The sequence below is a fragment of the Heptranchias perlo genome, unplaced genomic scaffold (genome assembly GCF_035084215.1).
Source record: "Heptranchias perlo isolate sHepPer1 unplaced genomic scaffold, sHepPer1.hap1 HAP1_SCAFFOLD_531, whole genome shotgun sequence".
NCBI lineage: Eukaryota > Metazoa > Chordata > Chondrichthyes > Hexanchiformes > Hexanchidae > Heptranchias > Heptranchias perlo.
The window spans coordinates 46,620-70,276 of NW_027139550.1; the positions used below are offsets into that span (position 1 = coordinate 46,620).

Below are 23,657 nucleotides of genomic sequence, written 5' to 3' on the forward strand. Positions count from 1 at the left end.
TGCATTTTAATTACTTAGGTGATGATTCGCTCCCCCACCCACCACCCCTCACTTTCTCTTATCCCCACTCAGTGCACCCTCCCCCTCCTCTCCCTTCCCCCTCACTTTCTTTTATCCCCACTCTTCCTCCTCCACCACCCCATGCCCCCTCACCACCCCGTGGCCCCCCCTCACTCTCTCCCCCCCCTTCACCACCCCGTGGCCCCCCCCTCACTCTCTCCCTCTCTCTATCTCCCCCCCCACTACTCTCTCCCCCCCGTCCCCCCCCACTCTCTCTCCCCCCTTCACCACCCCGTGCCCCCCCTCACTCTCTCCCCCCCCTTCACCACCCCGTGCCCCCCCCCCACTCTCTCCCCCCGTGCCCCCCCCTCACTCTCTCCCCCCGTGCCCCCCCCTCACTCTCTCCCCCCGTGCCCCCCCCAACCACTCTCTCCCCCCGTGCCCCCCCCAACCACTCTCTCCCCCCGTGCCCCCCCCAACCACTCTCTCCCCCCGTGCCCCCCCCAACCACTCTCTCCCCCCGTGCCCCCCCCAACCACTCTCTCCCCCCGTGCCCCCCCCAACCACTCTCTCCCCCCGTGCCCCCCCCAACCACTCTCTCCCCCCGTGCCCCCCCCTCACTCTCTCCCCCCGTGCCCCCCCCTCACTCTCTCCCCCCGTGCCCCCCCCAACCACTCTCTCCCCCCGTGCCCCCCCCTCACTCTCTCCCCCCGTGCCCCCCCCAACCACTCTCTCCCCCCGTGCCCCCCCCAACCACTCTCTCCCCCCGTGCCCCCCCCAACCACTCTCTCCCCCCGTGCCCCCCCCAACCACTCTCTCCCCCCGTGCCCCCCCCAACCACTCTCTCCCCCCGTGCCCCCCCCAACCACTCTCTCCCCCCGTGCCCCCCCCTCACTCTCTCCCCCCGTGCCCCCCCCAACCACTCTCTCCCCCCGTGCCCCCCCCAACCACTCTCTCCCCCCGTGCCCCCCCCAACCACTCTCTCCCCCCGTGCCCCCCCAACCACTCTCTCCCCCCGTGCCCCCCCCAACCACTCTCTCCCCCCGTGCCCCCCCCAACCACTCTCTCCCCCCGTGCCCCCCCCAACCACTCTCTCTCTCTCTCCCCCCGTGCCCCCCCCACTCTCTCCCCCCGTGCCCCACCCCAACCACTCTCTCCCCCCGTGCGCTCCCCCCAGGTGGACAGACGGGATGCCGTTCACTCAGCCGGCCCCGGCCGGTTATATTATGATCCCCTCCGCCGACCCTGGACACCATGCGGCTCTCTGGGTGAGGGTGTGTTGGCGATATCTCTCTCTCTCCCCGCCCCTGCTGCGGGCGGTACCTTGTCTGGTCGGTGTGTGCCGGTAGTTGAGGGTTTGGGTATGTGTTGAGGTGCCGGTGATCTCCGCTCTGCTCTCCCGCTCCCTGCCGCCTCGCTTCCTCCACCAAAAGGACGGCCGCTACCTCCGCCGGCACTATGTCAGGGGTCGCATCACACGGTCAGGCTCCGCGGTATCACTGCGCGGGGTGGGGGTCCAGCTGACGACCCGGACCGACCCCCCTCACTTCACACCCCCAGCACCCCTCCCCGACCCTTCACCGGTCTTTCCCCGCTCCCTTTCTCACGCTCCGTCCGGTCTCCGACCAGCAAAGCGCCAGCCCCGGCGGCCGCACTATTTCGCGGAGGGCGGACGACGGGTGGTGAAGCGGTTTGTTCCAGCACTTTCGATGCGCTGCCCCATGCGATGACGTCACCCGTCACTCAGCGGCGAGGGGCGGGGCCTGGGTTGCCGTTGGGCCGTTGGAGCGGTTGCCATGGATACGCAGACAAAATGGCGGCAGGGCTGATTGCCCCCCCCTGTCCTGACGGTGAGGCGATGGCTGCTCCACCCGGCACCGCTCACCAACATCTTAAATCAGTCTCTTCCCTTCACAACTGCGAAACACGGCCGGTCTCCAGATTATAAAAAGGATATGGAGGCTCTGGACAAGGTGCAAAAAACATTCACAAGGACCATCCCCAAATGGAGAGGCCGGACCCGTCGGGAAAGGACGGACCCGTCGGGATAGGACGGACAGGCCGGACCCGTCGGGATAGGACGGACAGGCCGGACCCGTCGGGAAAGGACGGACCCGTCGGGATAGGACGGACCCGTCGGGAAAGGACGGACCCGTCGGGATAGGACGGACCCATCGGGAAAGGACGGATGGGCCGGACCCGTCGGGAAAGGACGGACCAATCGGGAAAGGACGGATGGGCCGGACCCGTCGGGAAAGGACGGACCAATCGGGAAAGGACGGACGGGCCGGACCCGTCGGGAAAGGACGGACGGGCCGGACCCGTCGGGAAAGGACGGACGGGCCGGACCCGTCGGGAAAGGACGGACGGATCGGGATAGGACGGACGGGCCGGACCCGTCGGGAAAGGACGGACGGGCCGGACCCGTCGGGAAAGGACGGACGGATCGGGAAAGGACGGACGGGCCGGACCCGTCGGGAAAGGACGGACCAATCGGGATAGGACGGACGGGCCGGACCCGTCGGGAAAGGACGGACGGATCGGAATAGGACGGACGGGCCGGACCCGTCGGGAAAGGACAGACCCATCGGGAAAGGACGGACGGGCCGGACCCGTCGGGATAGGACGGACCAATCGGGATAGGACGGACGGGCCGGACCCGTCGGGAAAGGACGGACCAATCGGGATAGGACGGACGGGCCGGACCCGTCGGGAAAGGACGGACAGGCCGGACCCGTCGGGAAAGGACGGACCAATCGGGATAGGACGGACGGGCCGGACCCGTCGGGAAAGGACAGACCCATCGGGAAAGGACGGACGGGCCGGACCCGTCGGGATAGGACGGACGGGATGGACCCGTCGGGAAAGGACAGACCCATCGGGAAAGGACGGACGGGCCGGACCCGTCGGGATAGGACGGACGGGATGGACCCGTCGGGAAAGGACGGACGGGATGGACCCGTCGGGAAAGGACGGACGGGATGGACCCGTCGGGATAGGACGGACGGGCCGGACCCGTCGGGAAAGGACGGACGGGATGGACCCGTCGGGATAGGACGGACCAATCGGGATAGGACGGACCAATCGGGAAAGGACGGACCAATCGGGAAAGGACGGACAGGCCGGACCCGTCAGGAAAGGACGGACCAATCGGGATAGGACGGACAGGCCGGACCCGTCGGGAAAGGACGGACGGGATGGACCCGTCAGGAAAGGACGGACCAATCGGGATAGGACGGACGGGCCGGACCCGTCGGGAAAGGACGGACGGGATGGACCCGTCGGGATAGGACGGACGGGATGGACCCGTCGGGAAAGGACGGACGGGATGGACCCGTCGGGATAGGACGGACGGGATGGACCCGTCGGGATAGGACGGACGGGATGGACCCGTCGGGATAGGACGGACCCGTCGGGAAAGGACGGACGGGCCGGACCCATCGGGAAAGGACGGACGGGATGGACCCGTCGGGATAGGACGGACCCGTCGGGAAAGGACGGACCCGTCGGGAAAGGACGGACCAGTCGGGAAAGGACGGACGGGCCGGACCCGTCGGGACAGGACGGACCAGTCGGGACAGGACGGACCAGTCGGGACAGGACGGACCAGTCGGGACAGGACGGACCCGTCGGGACAGGACGGACCCGTCGGGACAGGACGGACCAGTCGGGACAGGACGGACCAGTCGGGACAGGACGGACCAGTCGGGACAGGACGGACCAGTCGGGACAGGACGGACCAGTCGGGACAGGACGGACCCGTCGGGACAGGACGGACCAGTCGGGACAGGACGGACCAGTCGGGACAGGACGGACCAGTCGGGACAGGACGGACAGGACGGACCCGTCGGGACAGGACGGACCAGTCGGGACAGGACGGACAGGACGGACCCGTCGGGACAGGACGGACCCGTCGGGACAGGACGGACCAGTCGGGACAGGACGGACCAGTCGGGACAGGACGGACCAGTCGGGACAGGACGGACCCGTCGGGACAGGACGGACCAGTCGGGACAGGACGGACAGGACGGACCCGTCGGGACAGGACGGACAGGACGGACCCGTCGGGACAGGACGGACAGGACGGACCCGTCGGGACAGGACGGACCCGTCGGGACAGGACGGACAGGACGGACCCGTCGGGACAGGACGGACAGGACGGACCCGTCGGGACAGGACGGACAGGACGGACCCGTCGGGACAGGACGGACCCGTCGGGACAGGACGGACCAGTCGGGACAGGACGGACCCGTCGGGACAGGACGGACCAGTCGGGACAGGACGGACCAGTCGGGACAGGACGGACCCGTCGGGACAGGACGGACAGGACGGACAGGACGGACAGGACGGACCCGTCGGGACAGGACGGACCCGTCGGGACAGGACGGACAGGACGGACCCGTCGGGACAGGACGGACCCGTCGGGACAGGACGGACAGGACGGACAGGACGGACAGGACGGACCCGTCGGGACAGGACGGACCCGTCGGGACAGGACGGACCCGTCGGGACAGGACGGACAGGACGGACAGGACGGACAGGACGGACCCGTCGGGACAGGACGGACCCGTCGGGACAGGACGGACCCGTCGGGACAGGACGGACCAGTCGGGACAGGACGGACCAGTCGGGACAGGACGGACCAGTCGGGACAGGACGGACCAGTCGGGACAGGACGGACCAGTCGGGACAGGACGGACCCGTCGGGACAGGACGGACCAGTCGGGACAGGACGGACAGGACGGACCCGTCGGGACAGGACGGACCCGTCGGGACAGGACGGACCCGTCGGGACAGGACGGACAGGACGGACCCGTCGGGACAGGACGGACCAGTCGGGACAGGACGGACAGGACGGACCCGTCGGGACAGGACGGACCAGTCGGGACAGGACGGACAGGACGGACCAGTCGGGACAGGACGGACAGGACGGACAGGACGGACCCGTCGGGACAGGACGGACCAGTCGGGACAGGACGGACAGGACGGACCCGTCGGGACAGGACGGACCAGTCGGGACAGGACGGACAGGACGGACCCGTCGGGACAGGACGGACCCGTCGGGACAGGACGGACCAGTCGGGACAGGACGGACCCGTCGGGACAGGACGGACCAGTCGGGACAGGACGGACAGGACGGACAGGACGGACCCGTCGGGACAGGACGGACCAGTCGGGACAGGACGGACAGGACGGACCCGTCGGGACAGGACGGACCAGTCGGGACAGGACGGACCAGTCGGGACAGGACGGACAGGACGGACCCGTCGGGACAGGACGGACCAGTCGGGACAGGACGGACCCGTCGGGACAGGACGGACAGGACGGACCCGTCGGGACAGGACGGACCAGTCGGGACAGGACGGACCCGTCGGGACAGGACGGACCAGTCGGGACAGGACGGACCAGTCGGGACAGGACGGACAGGACGGACCAGTCGGGACAGGACGGACCAGTCGGGACAGGACGGACCAGTCGGGACAGGACGGACCCGTCGGGACAGGACGGACCCGTCGGGACAGGACGGACCAGTCGGGACAGGACGGACAGGACGGACCCGTCGGGACAGGACGGACCCGTCAGGACAGGACGGACAGGACGGACCAGTCGGGACAGGACGGACAGGACGGACCCGTCGGGACAGGACGGACCAGTCGGGACAGGACGGACCCGTCGGGACAGGACGGACCCGTCGGGACAGGACGGACAGGACGGACCAGTCGGGACAGGACGGACCAGTCGGGACAGGACGGACCCGTCGGGACAGGACGGACCCGTCGGGACAGGACGGACCCGTCGGGACAGGACGGACCAGTCGGGACAGGACGGACAGGACGGACCCGTCGGGACAGGACGGACCCGTCGGGACAGGACGGACCCGTCGGGACAGGACGGACCCGTCGGGACAGGACGGACCCGTCGGGACAGGACGGACCAGTCGGGACAGGACGGACCAGTCGGGACAGGACGGACCAGTCGGGACAGGCCGGACCAGTCGGGACCCGTCGGGACAGGACGGACCCGTCGGGACAGGACGGACCAGTCGGGACAGGACGGACCAGTCGGGACAGGACGGACCAGTCGGGACAGGCCGGACCAGTCGGGACCCGTCGGGACAGGACGGACCCGTCGGGACAGGACGGACCCGTCGGGACAGGACGGACCAGTCGGGACAGGACGGACCAGTCGGGACAGGACGGACCAGTCGGGACAGGACGGACCAGTCGGGACAGGACGGACAGGACGGACCAGTCGGGACAGGACGGACAGGACGGACCCGTCGGGACAGGACGGACCAGTCGGGACAGGACGGACCAGTCGGGACAGGACGGACAGGACGGACCAGTCGGGACAGGACGGACAGGACGGACCCGTCGGGACAGGACGGACCAGTCGGGACAGGCCGGACCAGTCGGGACCCGTCGGGACAGGACGGACCCGTCGGGACAGGACGGACCAGTCGGGACAGGACGGACCAGTCGGGACAGGACGGACCCGTCGGGACAGGACGGACCAGTCGGGACAGGACGGACAGGACGGACAGGACGGACCAGTCGGGACAGGACGGACCCGTCGGGACAGGACGGACCCGTCGGGACAGGACGGACCAGTCGGGACAGGACGGACAGGACGGACCAGTCGGGACAGGACGGACATCCCGGACCCATCGGGAAGGGACGGACAGGCTGAGCAGGCCAGACAGGCTACACCCATTGGGAAAGCATGAGCAGGCTGAACAGGTCGAACAGGCCGCACCCATCGGCTTACGGTTGCATACTGGTTATGTTACTGCACTTGTAATCCACTAATAATCTGGAGTCATCAGTTCATATCCCGCCACAGCAGCTGGGGAATTTAAACTCAATTAATTAAATAAAATCTGGAATGAAAAGAAAACTAGTCTCAGTAATGGTGGCCATGAAACTACCGGATTATCGTAAAAACCCATCTGATTCACGAATGTCCTTTAGGGAAGGAAACCTGCCGCCCTTACCCGGTCTGGCCTACGTGTGACTCCAGACCCACAGCAATGTGATTGATTCTTAATCTGAAATGGCCGAGCAAGCCACTCAGTTGGACAATCTCACTACAGAAAGTCATAATAAGAATAAAACCGGACGGACCACGAGGCACCGGACACGACAAAGGCAAAACACCAAGCCCAGTCGACCCTGCAAAATTCTCCTCACTAACATCTGGGGACTTGTGCCAAAATTGGGAGAGCTGTCCCACAGAGTAGTCAAGCAACAGCCTGACATAGCCATACTCACAGAATCATACCTTTCAGCCAACGTCCTAGACTCTTCCATCACCATCCCTGGGTATGTCCTGTCCCACCGGCAGGACAGACCGACCAGAGGTGGCGGTACAGTGATATACAGTCAGGAGGGTCTGGGAGTCCTCAACATTGATTCCGGACCCCATGAAATCTCATGGCATCAGGTCAAACATGGGCAAGGAAACCTCCTGCTGATTACCACCTACCGTCCTCCCTCAGCTGATGAATCAGTCCTCCTCCATGTTGGGCACCTCTTGGAGGAAGCACTGAGGGTAGCAAGGGCACAGAATGTACTCTGGGGGACTTCTATGTCCATCACCAAGAGTGGCTCGGTAGCACGCTGTTGACCGAGCTGGCTGAGTCCTGACGGACATAGCTGCCAGACAGAGCCTGCAGCAGGTGGTGAGCGAACCAACACAAGGGAAAAACGTACTTGACCTCATCCTCACCAATCTACCTGTCTCAGATGCATCTGTCAATGACAGTATTGGTAGGAGTGACCACCGCACAGTCCTCGTGGAGACGAAGTCCTGTCTTCAGACTGAGGATACCATCCAACGTGTTGTGTGGCACTACCACTGTGCTCAGTGGGATAGATTCAGAACAGATCTAGCAGCTCAAAACTGGGCATCCATGAGGCGCTGTGGGCCATCAGCAGCAGCAGAATTGTATTCCAGCACAATCTGTAACCTCATGGCCCGGGATATTCCTCACTCTACCATTACCAACAAGCCAGCGGATCAACCCTGGTTCAATGAGGAGTGTAGAAGAGCATGCCAGGAGCAGCACCAGGCGTACCTAAAAATGAGATGCCAACCTGGTGAAGCTACAACTCAGGACTACATGCATGCTAAACAGCGGAAGCAACATGCTATAGACAGAGCTAAGCGATTCCACAACCGACGGATCAGATCAAAGCTCTGCAGTCCTGCCACATCCAGTCGTGAATGGATTGGACAATTAAACAACTAATGAGAGGAGGACGCTCTGTAAACATCTCCATCCTCAATGATGGCAGAGTTCAGCACGTGAGTGCAAAAGACAAGGCTGAAGCGTTTGCAACCATCTTCAGCCAGAAGTGCCGAGTAGATGATCCATCTCGGCCTCCTCCCGATATCCCCACCATCGCAGAAGTCAGTCTTCAGCCAATTCGATTCACTCCACGTGATATTAAGAAACGGCTGAGTGCACTCGATACAGCAAAGGCTATGGGCCCTGACAACATCCCGGCTGTAGTGCAGAAGACTTGTGCTCCAGAACTAGCTGCACTTATAGCCAAACTGTTCCAGTACAGCTACAACACTGGCATCTACCCGACAATGTGGAAAATTGCCCAGGTATGTCCTGTCCACAAAAAGCAGGACAATCCAATCCGGCTAATTACCGCCCCATCAGTCTACTCTCAATCATCAGCAAAGTGATGGAAGGTGTCGTCGACAGTGCTATCAAGCGGCACTTACTCACCAATAACCTGCTCAGTTTGGGTTCCGCCAGAACCACTCGACTCCAGACCTCATTACAGCCTTGGTCCAAACATGGACAAAAGAACTGAATTCCAGAGGTGAGGTGAGAGTGACTGCCCTTGACATCAAGGCAGCATTTGACCGAGTGTGGCACCAAGGAGCCCTAGTAAAATTGAAGTCCATGGGAAACGGGGGGAAAACTCTCCAGTGGCTGGAGTCATACCTAGCACAAAGGAAGATGGCAGTGGTTGTTGGAGGCCAATCATCTCAGCCCCAGGACATTGCTGCAGGAGTTCCTCAGGGCAGTGACCTAGGCTCAACCATCTTCAGTTGCTTAATCAATGACCTTCCCTCCATCATAAGGTCAGAAATGGGGATGTTCGCTAATGATTGCACAGTGTTCCATTCACGACCCCTCAGATAATGAAGCAGTCCGAGCCCGCATGTAGCAAGACCTGGACAACATCCAGGCTTGGGCTGATAAGTGGCAAGTAACATTTGCGCCAGACAAGTGCCAGGCAATGACCATCTCCAACAAGAGAGAATCTAACCACCTCCCCTTGACGTTAAACGGCATTACCATTGCCGAATCCCCCACCATCAACATCCTGGGGGTCACCATTGACCAGAAACTTAACTGGACCAGCCATATAAATACTGTGGCTACAAGAGTCGGTCAGAGGCTGGGTATTCTGCGGCGAGTGACTCACCTCCTGACTCCCCAAAGCCTTTCCACCATCTACAAGGCACAAGCCAGGAGTGTGATGGAATCTCTCCACTTGCCTGGATGAGTGCAGCTCCAACAACACTCAAGAAACTCGACACCATCCAGGACAAAGCAGCCCGTTTGATTGGCACCCCATCCACCACCCTAAACATTCACTCCCTTCACCACCGGCGCACCGTGGCTGCAGTGTGCACCATCCACAGGATGCACTGCAGCAACTCGCCAAGGCTTCTTCGACAGCACCTCCCAAACCCGCGACCTCTACCACCTAGAAGGACAAGAGCAGCAGGCACATGGGAACAACACCAACTGCACGTTCCCCTCCAAATCACACACCATCCCGACTTGGAAATATATCGCCGTTCCTTCATTGTCGCTGGGTCAAAATCCTGGAACTCCCTTCCTAACAGCACTGTGGGAGAACCGTCACCACACGGACTGCAGCAGTTCAAGAAGGCGGCTCACCACCACCTTCTCAAGGGCAATTAGGGATGGGCAATAAATGCCGGCCTCGCCAGCGACGCCCACATCCCGTGAACGAATAAAAAAAAAAGAAAGGCCGAACAGGCGGCGCGATCGGGACAGGCCGAACAGGCGGCGCGATCGGGACAGGCCGAACAGGCGGGGCGATCGGGAAAGGCCGAACAGGCGGCGCGATCGGGAAAGGCCGAGCAGGCGGCGCGATCGGGACAGGCCGAGCAGGCGGCGCGATCGGGACAGGCCGAACAGGCGGGGCGATCGGGAAAGGCCGAACAGGCGGCGCGATCGGGAAAGGCCGAGCAGGCGGCGCGATCGGGAAAGGCCGAGCAGGCGGCGCGATCGGGACAGGCCGAGCAGGCGGCGCGATCGGGAAAGGCCGAACAGGCGGCGCGATCGGGAAAGGCCGAGCAGGCGGCGCGATCGGGACAGGCCGAACAGGCGGCGCGATCGGGACAGGCCGAACAGGCGGCGCGATCGGGAAAGGCCGAGCAGGCGGCGCGATCGGGACAGGCCGAGCAGGCGGCGCGATCGGGAAAGGCCGAACAGGCGGCGCGATCGGGAAAGGCCGAGCAGGCGGCGCGATCGGGACAGGCCGAGCAGGCGGCGCGATCGGGACAGGCCGAGCAGGCGGCGCGATCGGGACAGGCCGAGCAGGCGGCGCGATCGGGAAAGGCCGAGCAGGCGGCGCGATCGGGAAAGGCCGAACAGGCTGGGGCTCATTTCACTGGAAAAGGGAAGATTATGGGGTGACCTGATAGAGGTCTTTAAGATTATGAAGCCGCTTGATAGGGTACTCGCAGAGAAGATGTTTCCACTTGTGGGGGGAGACCAGAACTAATTACATAGAATTACATAGAACATACAGCACAGAAACAGGCCATTTGGCCCAACTGGTCTATCCCGGTGTTTATGCTCCACTCGAGCCTCCTCCCTCCCTACTTCATCTCACCCTATCAGCATTTCCTTCTATTCCTTCCTCCCTCATGTGTTTATCGAGATTCCCCTTAAATGTATCTGTTACTCACCTCAACCACTCCTTGTTGGGAGTGAGTTCCACATTCTCACCGCTCTCTGGGTCAAAAAGTTTCTCCTGAATTCCCGATTGGATTTATTAGTGACTATTTATATTTATTACCTCTAGTTCTGGTCTGCCCCACAAGTGGAAACATCTCTACATCTACCCTATCAAACCCTTTCATTATCTTAAAGACCTCTATCAGATCACCCCTCAGTCTTCTCTTTTCTAGAGAAAAAAGCCCCAGCCTGTTCAATCTGATAGGTATAACCTCAGTTCTGGTATCATCCTAGTAAATCTTTCTTGCACCTTCTCCAGTACCTCTATATTCTTTTTATAATATGGAAACCAGAACTGTTCACAGTACCCCAAGTGTGGCCTAACCAAGGTTCCATACAAGTTTAACATAACTTCCCGGCTTTTCAATTCTATCCCTCCAGAAATGAACCCCAGTGCTTTCTTGCTTTTTCTATCCCCTCTGACCGTCATCTCCATCATCCCCTATGAACCTTCCCCCACCCCTTCCCTGACCCCCAATGACCAGTCCTCAGCAAACTCCTCGGCTTCATCCCCTTTCGCCCCTTGCCCCAATGTCAGCTATTGAAGAGGAACAGGAAGAGGCCATTCAGCCCCTCGAGCCTGTTCCGCCATACAATGAAATCATGGCTGATCTGTATCCTAACTCCATTTACCCACCTTGGCTCCATATCCGTTAATACCCTTGGCTGGCAAAAATTTATCAATCTCAGATTTAAAATGATTAATTGAGCTAGCGTCTACTGCTTTCTGTGGGAGATAGTTCTACACCTCTCCCGCCCTTTGTGTGAAGAAGTGTTTCCGAACTTCTCTCCTGAATGGCCTGGCTCTGATTTTAAGGTTTTGTCCCCTTGTCCTAGACTCCCCCACCAGTGGAAAACGTTTCTCTCTATCTACCCTATCAATTGCTTTCAAAATCCTAAACACCTCAATCAAACCACCCCTTAGCCTTCTATATTCCAGGGAATACAAGCCTGGTTTAATCCTTGGAGCCCTGGTACCAGTCTGGTAAACTGAGCACACAATCCAGGCTGACACTCCAGTGCAGTGCTGAGGGAGCGCCGCACTGTCGGAGGGTCAGTGCTGAGAGAGCGCCGCGCTGTCGGAGGGTCAGTGCTGAGGGAGCGCCGCGCTGTCGGAGGCTCAGTGCTGAGGGAGCGCCGCACTGTCGGAGGCTCAGTGCTGAGGGAGCGCCGCACTGTCGGAGGCTCAGTGCTGAGGGAGCGCCGCACTGTCGGAGGCTCAGTGCTGAGGGAGCGCCGCACTGTCGGAGGCTCAGTGCTGAGGGAGCGCCGCACTGTCGGAGGGTCAGTGCTGAGGGAGCGCCGCACTGTCGGAGGGTCAGTGCTGAGGGAGCGCCGCACTGTCGGAGGGTCAGTACTGAGGGAGCGCCGCACTGTCGGAGGGGCAGTACCGAGGGAGTGCTGTACTGTTGGAGGTGCCGTCTTTCGGATGAGACGTTAAACCGAGGCCCCCTCTACCCTCTCAGGTGGGTGTAAAAGATCCCAGGGCCACTATTTCGAAGAAGAGCAGGGGAGTTGTCCCCGGTGTCCTGGCCAAGATTTATCCCTCAAACAACATCACTGAAACAGATTATCTGTTCATTATCTTATTGTTGTTTGTGGGAACATGCTGTGTATAAATTGGCTGCCACGTTTCCTACATTACAACAATATCTACACTTCAAAGGTACCTACCTCGTTATCTGTAAAGTGCTGTGGGACGTCCTGAGGTTGTGAAAAGTGCTATAAAGATGCAAGTCTTTCTTTATCAAAACCCTTTATAATTTTGAACACCAATTAAATTTCCCCTTAACCTTCTCTGTTCTAAGGAGAACAACCCCAGCTTCTCCAGTCTCTCCACATAACTGAAGTCCCTCATCCCTGGTACCATTCTCGTAAACCTTTTCTGCACCCTCTCCAAAGCCTTCACATCCTTCCTAAAGTATGGAGCCCAGAATTGAACACAATACTCCAGTTGAGACTGAACCAGTGTTTTATAAAGGTTTAGCATAACTTCCTTGCTTTTATATTGCTTGGGCTGATAAGTGGCAAGTAACATTCGCGCCAGATAAGTGCCAGGCAATGACCATCTCCAACAAGAGAGAGTCTAACCACCTCCCCTTGACATTCAACGGCATTACCATCGCCGAATCCCCCACCATCAACATCCTGGGGGTCACCATTGACCAGAAACTTAACTGGACCAGCCATATAAATACTGTGGCTACGAGAGCAGGTCAGAGGCTGGGTATTCTGCGGCGAGTGACTCACCTCCTGACTCCCCAAAGCCTTTCCACCATCTACAAGGCACAAGTCAGGAGTGTGATGGAATACTCTCCACTTGCCTGGATGAGTGCAGCTCCAACAACACTCAAGAAGCTCGACACCATCCAAGATAAAGCAGCCCGCTTGATTGGCACCCCATCCACCACCCTAAACATTCACTCCCTTCACCACCGGCGCACTGTGGCTGAAGTGTGTACCATCCACAGGATGCACTGCAGCAACTCGCCAAGGCTTCTTCGACAGCACCTCCCAAACCCGCGACCTCTACCACCTAGAAGGACAAGGGCAGCAGGCGCATGGGAACAACACCACCTGCACGTTCCCCTCCAAGTCACACACCATCCCGACTTGGAAATATATCGCCGTTCCTTCATTGTCGCTGGGTCAAAATCCTGGAACTCCCTTCCTAACAGCACTGTGGGAGAACCGTCACCACACGGACTGCAGCGGTTCAAGAAGGCGGCTCACCACCACCTTCTCAAGGGCAATTAGGGATGGGCAATAAATGCCGGCCTCGCCAGCGACGCCCACATCCCGTGAACAAATAAAAAAAAATTAAAAAATACTCTCTGCCTCTATTAATAAAGCCCAGGATCCCATATGCTTTTTTGATTTCCCATATGCTGGATTGGTCTTGCATAGAGCCGGCACGAACTCGATGCGCCAAATGGCCTCCTTCTGTGATGCAGCCTTTCTATGATTCTATGATTAACCGCTTTCTCAACTTGTCCTGCCACCTCTAAAGATTTGTGTACATCCTCCCCCAGGCCTCTCTGTTCCTGCAGCCCCTTTCAAATTGCACCATTTAGTTTATATCGCCTCTCCTCATTCTTCCGACCAAAATGCGTCACTTCACACTACACTGAGACTGCCGGTTCCCCCGAGACAGCCGGCTACACGAGTCCGCCAGGTCCACCGAGACCGCCGGCTACACGAGACCACCGGGTCTACACGAGTCCGCCGGGTCCACCGAGACCGCCGGCTGCACGAGACCACCGGGTCTACCGAGTCCGCCGGGTCCCCCGAGTCCGCCGGGTCCACCGAGTCCGCCGGGTCCACCGAGTCCGCCGGGTCCACCGAGACCGCCGGCTGCACGAGACCACCGGGTCTACCGAGTCTGCCGGGTCCCCCGAGACCGCCGGGTCCCCCGAGTCCGCCGGGTCCACCGAGACCGCTGGCTGCACGAGACCACCGGGTCTACCGAGTCCACCGGGAACGCCGAGTCCGCCGGGAACGCCGAGTCCGCCGGGAACACCGAGTCCGCCGGGAACACCGAGACCGCCGGGTCCACCGAGACCGCCGGCTGCACGAGTCCGCCGGGTCCACCAAGACCGCCGGGTCCGCCGGGAACACCGAGACCGCCGGGTCCACCGAGTCCGCCGGGAACACCGAGACCGCCGGGTCCACCGAGTCCGCCGGGAACACCGAGTCCGCCGGGTCCACCGAGTCCGCCGGGAACACCGAGTCCGCCGGGAACACCGGGTCCGCCGGGAACACCGAGACCGCCGGGTCCACCGAGTCCGCCGGGAACACCGAGTCCGCCGGGAACACCGAGACCGCCGGCTACACGAGACCGCCGGGTCCACCAAGTCCGCTGGGTCCACGGAGACCGCCGGCTGCAAGAGACCGTCGGGTCCACCGAGACAGCCGAGTCTGCCGGGTCTCCCGAGACCGCCGGGTCTACCGAGTCCGCCGGCTACACAAGACTACCGGGTCCACCGAGACCGCCGGGTCCACCGAGACCGCCGGGTCCACCGAGACCACCGGCTGCACGAGACCACCGGGTCCACCGAGACCGCCGGGTCCACCGAGACCACCGGCTACACGAGACCACCGGGTCCACCGAGACCGCCGGGTCCACCGAGACCACCGGCTGCACGAGACCACCGGGTCCACCGAGACCGCCGGGTCCACCGAGACCACCGGCTACACGAGACCACCGGGTCCACCGAGACCGCCGGGTCTACCGAGACCACCGGCTACACGAGACCACCGGGTCCACCGAGACCGCCGGGTCCACCGAGACCGCCGGGTCCACCGAGACCACCGGCTGCACGAGACCACCGGCTGCACGAGACCACCGGGTCTACCGAGTCCGCCGAGACCACCGGGTCCACCGAGACCGCCGGCTGCATGAGACCACCGGGTCCACCGAGACCGCCGGGTCCACCGAGACCGCCGGGTCCACCGAGACCGCCGGGTCCACCGAGACCGCCGGCTGCATGAGACCACCGGGTCCACCGAGACCGCCGGGTCCACCGAGTCCGCCGGGTCCACCGAGACCGCCGGGTCCACCGAGACCGCCGGCTGCATGAGACCACTGGGTCCACCGAGACCGCCGGGTCCACCGAGTCCGCCGGGTCCACCGAGACCACCGGCTGCACGAGACCACCGGGTCCACCGAGACCACCGGCTGCACGAGTCCGCTGGGTTCACCGAGTCCGTTGGGTCCACTGAGACCGCCGGGTCCACCGAGACCACCGGGTCCACCGAGACCGCCGGGTCCACCGAGACCGCCGGGTCCACCGAGTCCGCCGAGACCGCCGGGTCCACCGAGACCGCCGGGTCCACCGAGACCGCCGGGTCCACCGAGACCACCGGCCACACCGAACGGTTTCTAGCATTGACAACACATTGGTAATCACGGTTCCTAACCCTAACCACTACCCCAACCTTAACTATAACTCTAACCCCTAATTCCAAACCCAAAATGACACGGTATCAATAGTATGGTGCAGGGCAGGCTGTGGCGTCAGTCGTCATCACAATGAAGACAAAACTAGCACCAGACATTTCCTGGAACACAGTGTGTAGTCCTCGGGAATCCTCGGGCTTGAAACCAACATGCACCAGACTCCTCCACAAAGGAAAAAGAGGGTGAGACTCTGGATTGCAAATCTAGAAACCCCGTCACTAAAGGGCTTAAATCAGTCATAATGCAGGAGAACGCAGACCTGGACCCAGAACCTAAACCGAAACCCCAACCCCAACTCCTAAAGACTGCAGAGATAGTGGCTGCATTGGTTGTGATCTTCCAAAATTCCCTAGATTCTGGAACGGTCCCAGTGGATTGGAAGGTAGCAAACGTTACCATGCTATTCAAGGAAGGAGGGAGAGAGAAAACAGGAAACTACAGGCCAGTTAGCCTGATATCATCGGGAAAATGCTGGAATCCATTATTAAAGAAGTAACAGGGCACTTAGAAAATTATAATATGATTAGGCAGTGTCAACATTGTTTTATGAAAGGGAAATCATGTTTGACAAATTTATTAGAGTTTTTGAGGATGTAACTAGCAGGGTAGATAAAGGGGAACCAGTGGAACTCCCTTCCGAACAGCACTGTGGGAGAACCGTCACCACACGGACTGCAGCGGTTCAAGAAGGCGGCTCACCACCACCTTCTCAAGGGCAATTAGGGATGGGCAATAAATGCTGGCCTCGCCAGCGATGCCCACATCCCGTGAACGAATTTAAAAAAAATATTTGGATTTTCAAAAGGCATTCGATAAAATGCCACACAAAAGGTTGTTACACAAGATAAGTGCTCATGGGGTTGGGGGTAACATATCAGCTTGGGTAGAGGATTGGTAACTAGTGGGGTGCTGCAAGGATCGGTGCTGGGGCCTCAGCTATTTACAATCTATATTAATGACTTAGATGAAGGGACCAAGTGTAATGTATCCAAGTTTGCTGACGGTACAAAGCTAGGTGGGAAAGTAAGCTGTGAGGAGGACACAAAGAGTCTGCAAAGGGATATAGACAGGTTAAGTGAGTGGGCGAGAAGGTGGCAGATGGAGTATAATGTGGGGGAAATGTGAGGTTATTTACTTTGGTAGGAAAAATAGAAAAACAGAATATTTTTTAAATGGTGAGAAACTATTAAATATTGGTGTTCAGAGAGACTTGGGTGTCCTCGTACAAGAAATACAAAAAGTTAGTGCAGCAGGCAATTAGGAAAGCAATGGCATGTTGGCCTTTATTGAAAGGGGGTTGGAGTACAAGAGTAAGGAAGTCTTACTACAATTGTACAGGGCTTTAGTGAGACCTCACCTGGAGTACTGTGTACAGTTTTGGTCTCCTGCCTTGGATATACCTGCCTTGGAGACTGTGCAACAGAGGTTCACTAGATTGATTCTTGGGATGAGAGGGTTGTCCTATGAGGAGAGATTGAGTAGAATGGGCCGATACTCTGGAGTTTAGAAGAATGAGAGGTGATCTCATTGAAACATATAAGATTCTGAAGGGGCTTGACAGGGTAGATGCTGAGAGATTGTTTCCCCTGGCTGGAGAGTCTAGAACGAGGGGGCATAGTCGCAGGATAAGGGGTCGGCCATTCGAAACTGAGATGAGGAATTTCTTCACTCAGAGGGTTGTGAATCTTCAGAATTCTCTACCCCAGAGGGCTAGAGCCGTTGAATATATTCAAGATTTTTGGACTCTTCGGAATCAAGGGATATGGGGATCGGGCTGGAAAGTGGAGTTGAGGTCGAAGATCGGCCATGATCTGATTGAATGGCGGAGCAGGCTCAAGGGGCTGTATGGCCAACTCCTGCTCCTATTTCTTATGTTCTTATTATCTTCTTAAAACCAACAACGGGTTTTCAAACAAGATAGAGAGGGGGATAAAAAAGGAGGGGGGTCGCAATATTGGTTAAAGAAACAATTACGGCTCTGAGGAGGGATAATATGTTAGAAGGATCATCAAATGAGGCCATATGGGTTGAGCAAGTTTGGTCCCAAGGGAGCACTTACCTGCAATCAGCGTTCCTTTCAAGGCCCTTCACATGGAATGAATGCAATTCGCACTTTCCACCACCACCAGGGGGAGCTCAATCTCTTAAAGAGAGGATGTTTCTTCGAAATCTCTTAAAGGTAGCTGCTACCTGTTATTTGCTGAAAATAACAGTCAACTGTCTGTACGGAGTCTGAACAGAGATCAGACATCGCACACATAAAACACAGATGCAGGGCCCATCCCTATCTTTACACACTGATAAGTTATGTTAAAACATTGAATAAAGGTTGCGCACTACTAAATCCCACATCCTCCAAGCTGCACGCCAGACCTCACCAATCTGCCGATCTGAGTTTGTACCAGGCCTGCGAGAGTCTGTGCACCAAGGTTCTCTGCTGATGCACGAGAAATCTTGGTGCAAGAGGTGGACAGAAGGAGGGACATCCTATATCCACAGGGGGGACAAGAGGCCCTCCAGACATATACTCAAAAGGCAGTGGGAGGCAGCGGGGGACAAAGCCAATGCCAGGGGTGCAGCATCATGAACAAGGATACAGTGCAGGAAGAAGTTCAATGCTTTGACATGAGTGGTCAAAGTGAGTGAGGTCAACTGTCAAGTGGTGCCTCCTACCAACTGCTCCACACACTACACCCCCATCACCCACATACCAATAAACTCTTTCCATCAGTACTCAACTCTTCCAATCAGATGCTTCCTCTCACCCTTACACATTGCCACTGTTTCAAGCCGCCCACCCACAACCCACACTGGCAGCTATTCAACCATGACAGGCACATCACCCAGACACACGCCTCGCTTTCTTGCAGGAGAAGTTGGCGCATATTAAGAGGCAGCAAGTGGCCCTGGCATCTAGCCCCTTGAGCCTGTTGCACCATTCAGTGAGATCATGGTGGACCTGTGACCTAACTTCATATACCCGTCTTAGCCCCATATCCCTTAATACCCTTGGTTCATAGAAATCTATCAATCTCCGACTTAACGTTCACAAGTGAGCTGGCATCAACTGCCGTTTGCAGAACAGCGTTCCAAATGTCTCCCACCCTTTGCGTGTAGAAGCATTTCCTAACTTCACTCCTGCACGTCCTAGCTCTAAATGTTAGGCTATGTCCCCACGTCCTAGTATTGACGTCTAGGAGACCTCCAAAAATGGTTACAAATGTCTCGGTAGCCAGAAGCAATAATCCAGCCACTAACCTGTAAATCCTGCACGGTCCCTTTAAATAGCGCCAGTGGGTGGGTTCTCCAGGCACTGTAAGACATGTTCAGATGGTCGGGGTTAAGACTGTGCGTTGAGTTGAGTGTTAAGTCCCAAAATGGTGTCTATCACTTTAAATCAGCGTTGCACACTGATTGAAGCCATTTTCTCCGAACTTTACATGATTCCAGCGTTCGTTTTCTGCGCCTGCGCTAACTCCTATACCAAGATGGCGTCTGGTGCACGTCACGCAGGAAACATGCATGTGCATCCAAGACACCATCTTGGATGTCGGAGAGGCCGTGTAGCGCCGAAACAACGGGCACTACACGGTCCAATTTAGCGCCCAAGATGTTTAGCATCTTTGAAAATAGATGAATCGCCAGGCCCGGATGAAATGTATCCCAGGCTGCTAAGAGAAGCAAGGGAGGAAATAGCGGAGGTTCTGACCATCATTTTCCAATCCTCCCTGGCGACAGACGTGGTGCCGGAGGATTGGAGGACTGCTAACGTTGTACCATTGTTTAAAAAGGGAGAAAGAGATAGATCGAATAATTACAGGCCAGTCAGTCTAACCTCGGTGGTGGGCAACTTATTGGAATCAATTCTAAGGGACAGCACATATCATCATTTAGAAAGACACGGGTTAATCAAGGACAGTCAGCATGGATTTGTTAAGGGAAGGTCGTGTCTGACTAACTTGATTCAATTTTTTGAGCAGGTAACAAGGAGGGTCGATGAGGGTAACGCGTTTGATGTAGTCTACGTGGATTTTAGCAAGGCTTTTGACAAGGTCCCACATGGCAGATTGGTCAAAAAAGTAAAAGCCCATGGGATCCAAGGGAAAGTGGCAAATTGGATCCAAAATTGGCTCAGTGGCAGGAAGCAAAGGGTAATGGTCGACAGGTGTTTTTGCGACTGGAAGGCTGTTTCCAGTGGGATTCTGCAGGGCTCAGTACTCGGTCCTTTGCTTTTTGATTTGGACTTGAGTGTGGGGGGGCTTGATCATGAAGTTTGCAGATGATACAAAAATTGGCCATGTGGTTGATAGTGAGGAGGAAAGCTGTAGACTGCAGGAAGATATCAATGGACTGGTCGGGTGGGCAGAAAAGTGGCAAATGGAATTCAATCCAGAGAAGTGTGAGGTAATGCATTTGGGGAGGGCAAATAAGGCAAGGGAATACACAATAAATGGGAGGATACTGAGAGGTGTAGAGGAAGTGAGGGACCTTGGAGAGCATGTCCACAGATCCCTGAAGGTGGAAGGACAGGTGGATAAGGTGGTTAAAAAGGCAAATGGGATACTTTTCTTTATTAGCCGAGACATAGAATATAAGAGCGGGGATGTTATGCTCGAACTGTATAAAACATTGGTGAGGCCACAGCTCGAGTACTGTGTACAGTTCAGATCACCACATTACAGGAAGGATGTGATTGCACTAGAGAGGGTACAGAGGAGATTTATGAGGATGTTGCCAGGACTGGAGAATTTTAGCTATGAGAAAAGATTGGATAGGCTGGGGTTGTTTTCTTTGGAATGAAGGAGGCTGAGGGGAGATTTAATTGAGGTTTATAACATTATGACAGGACTAGATAGAGTGGACAGGGACGACCTATTTCCCTTAGCAGAGGGGTCAGTGACCAGGGGGCATAGATTTAAAGTAATTGGTAGAAGGATTAGATGGGAACTGAGCTCTTTTCACCCAGAGGGTGTTGGGGGTCTGGAACTCACTGTCTGAAAGGGTGGTAGAGGCAGAAACCCTCAACTCATTTAAAAAGTACTTGGATGAGCACCTGAAGTGCCATAACCTACAGGGCTACGGACCAAGTGCTGGAAAGTGGGATTAAGTTGGGTAGTTTTTAGGCTGACACAGACACGATGGGCCGAATGGCCTTCTTCTGTGCCGTAACTTTCTATCATTCTATGATTCTATGAACCCACAGGACCCAGACCCTAAACCGAAACCTTAACCCTAAAATACGCCCCAACCCACAAAACCCCACCCCAATCACCCCGAACCCTGACTCTGAACCAGACTTACCGACTTTCCCTGATCCAGAATATGCCCACACCCCCAAATCCTAATGCTAAAACCAACTCGCAGGACCCAAACCCGAAACCCTAACCCTAAAATACTCTCCCAACCCTAAAAAAAGAACCCTGAATCCTAATCCTGATCTGAACTACTTGGACCCAGACTTGGAACTCTGCTCCCCATATCCTAACTCACACCAAGTCCCGTTCACCCATCACCCCCTGTGCTCGCTGACCTACATTGGCTCCCGGTCCGGGAACACCTCGATTTTAAAATTCTCATCTTTGTTTTCAAATCCCTCAGTGACCTCCCCCCTCCCTATCTCTGTAACCCCCTCCAGCCCTACAACCCTCTGAGATCTCTGCGCTCCTCCAATTCTGGCCTCTTGCGCATCCCCGATTTTAATCGCTCCACCATTGGCGGCCGTGCCTTCAGCTGCCGAGGCCCTAAGCTCTGGAATTCCCTCCCTAAACCTCTCCGCCTCTCCTCCTTTAAGATGCTTCTTAAAACCTCCCTCTTTGACCAAGCTTTTGGTCACCTGTCCTGATATCTCCTTATGTGGCTCAGTGTCAGAGTTTGTCTGTTAACGCTCCAACGACACTCAAGAAGCTCGACACCATCCAGGACAAAGCAGCCCGCTTGATTGGCACCCCATCCACCACCCGAAACATTCACTCCCTTCACCACCGGCGCACAGTGGCTGCAGTGTGTACCATCTATATGATACACAAGGGAGAACCGTCCTCCTGCCCGCACTCTGATCCTAACACCAGGGAGTGACACACTTTATATTACCACAGTCCTACAAGAAATAAATGCCAAGAAAACCCAGAGGAACATATCTCAAATCCGAACCCTAACATAGGCCCAACTGGTCCATGCCGGTGTTTATGCTCCACACAAGCCTCTCCCTGTGGATCATAAACACCGGCATGGATTTGTTGGGCCAAATGGCCTGTTTCTGTGTTGTACGTTCTATGTAACATGGACATACATAGTTGGTTAGATACACAGGTAATTTCAATGTTAACAGTAAGAAACAATCGATCGTAAAATACTAAAATAAAAGAACGTTTTAAATAAAATTAAAGATGAACAGTTTTGTGGGATGCACGAGTAAACTCCATTCAATCCCTGCCCCATCTCCTGGCCCACTATATTACAACATTAAGGAGCCACAGTTTTTGTTTATTCGTTCACGGGATGTGGGCGTCGCTGGCGAGGCCGGCATTTACCGCCCATCCCTAATTGCCCTCGAGAAGGTGGTGGTGAGCCGCCTTCTTGAACCGCTGCAGTCCGTGTGGTGAAGGTTCTCCCACAGTGCTGTTAGGAAGGCAGTTCCAGGATTTTGACCCAGCGACAATGAAGGAACGGCAATATATTTCCAAGTCGGGATGGTGTGTGACTTGGAGGGGAACGTGCAGGTGGTGTTATTCCCATGCGCCTGCTGCTCTTGTCCTTCTAGGTGGTAGAGGTCGCGGGTTTGGGAGGTGCTGTCGAAGAAGCCTTGGCGAGTTGCTGCAGTGCATCCTGTGGATGGTGCACACTGCAGCCACAGTGCGCCGGTGGTGAAGGGAATGAATGTTTAGGGTGGTGGATGGGGTGCCAATCAAGCGGGCTGCTTTATCTTGGATGGTGTCGAGCTTCTTGAGTGTTGTTGGAGCTGCACTCATCCAGGCAAGTGGAGAGTATTCCATCACACTCCTGACTTGTGCCTTGTAGATGGTGGAAAGGCTTTGGGGAGTCAGGAGGTGAGTCACTCGCCACAGAATACCCAGCCTCTGACCTGCTCTCGTAGCCACAGTATTTCTGTGGCTGGTCCAGTTAAGTTTCTGGTCAATGGTGACCCCCAGGATGTTGATGGTGGGGGATTCGGCGATGGTAATGCCGTTGAATGTCAAGGGGAGGTGGTTAGACTCTCTCTTGTTGGAGATGGTCATTGCCTGGCACTTATCTGGCGCGAATGTTACTTGCCACTTATGAGCCCAAGCCTGGATGTTGTCCAGGTCTTGCTGCATGCGGGCTCGGACTGCTTCATTATCATTATCAGTAGCATCTGCATTGAGTAATCTGAGACACGTCTTCACATCAACAGCCCCATTCAAAGAGTCCGACACACCCAGCTCGAGAAATCACAGTAAACAGTAATCATAGAATCATACAATCTTACAGCACAGAAGGAGGCCATTCGGCCCATCATGCTGTTCCAGCTCTTTGAAAGAGCTGCCCAATTTAGTCCCACACCCCAGCATTTTCCCCCAAACCCTGCAAGTGTCCACTTGCCTTTTGAAAGTTCCGAAGGAATCTGCACCCACCACCCTTTCAGATTTTAACAAACCTCTGTGTGAATAAGTTTCTCTGCATTTCCCCTCTAGACCA

General features: G+C 57.1%; 2 protein-coding genes across 2 annotated transcripts in view; one reads left to right on the forward strand and one right to left on the reverse strand.

The window, feature by feature from the left end:
* hsp90ab1 (heat shock protein 90, alpha (cytosolic), class B member 1) overlaps positions 1-1,450 on the reverse strand; it is a 29,017-nt gene extending 27,567 nt beyond the window's left edge. Inside the window, exon 1 of the mRNA XM_067980019.1 lies at positions 1,324-1,450. The gene's annotated coding sequence lies outside the window, so the exon portion shown is untranslated. The remainder of the gene's footprint in view (positions 1-1,323) is intronic.
* Positions 1,451-2,850: 1,400 nt separating this feature from the next.
* Positions 2,851-15,425, forward strand: LOC137315073 (collagen, type I, alpha 1a-like). The gene is given in 4 exon segments (XM_067980017.1): positions 2,851-3,121; positions 14,008-14,382; positions 14,471-14,590; positions 14,593-15,425. Coding segments are annotated over 4 exon segments (1,599 nt in total).
* Positions 15,426-23,657: the final 8,232 nt, after the last annotated feature.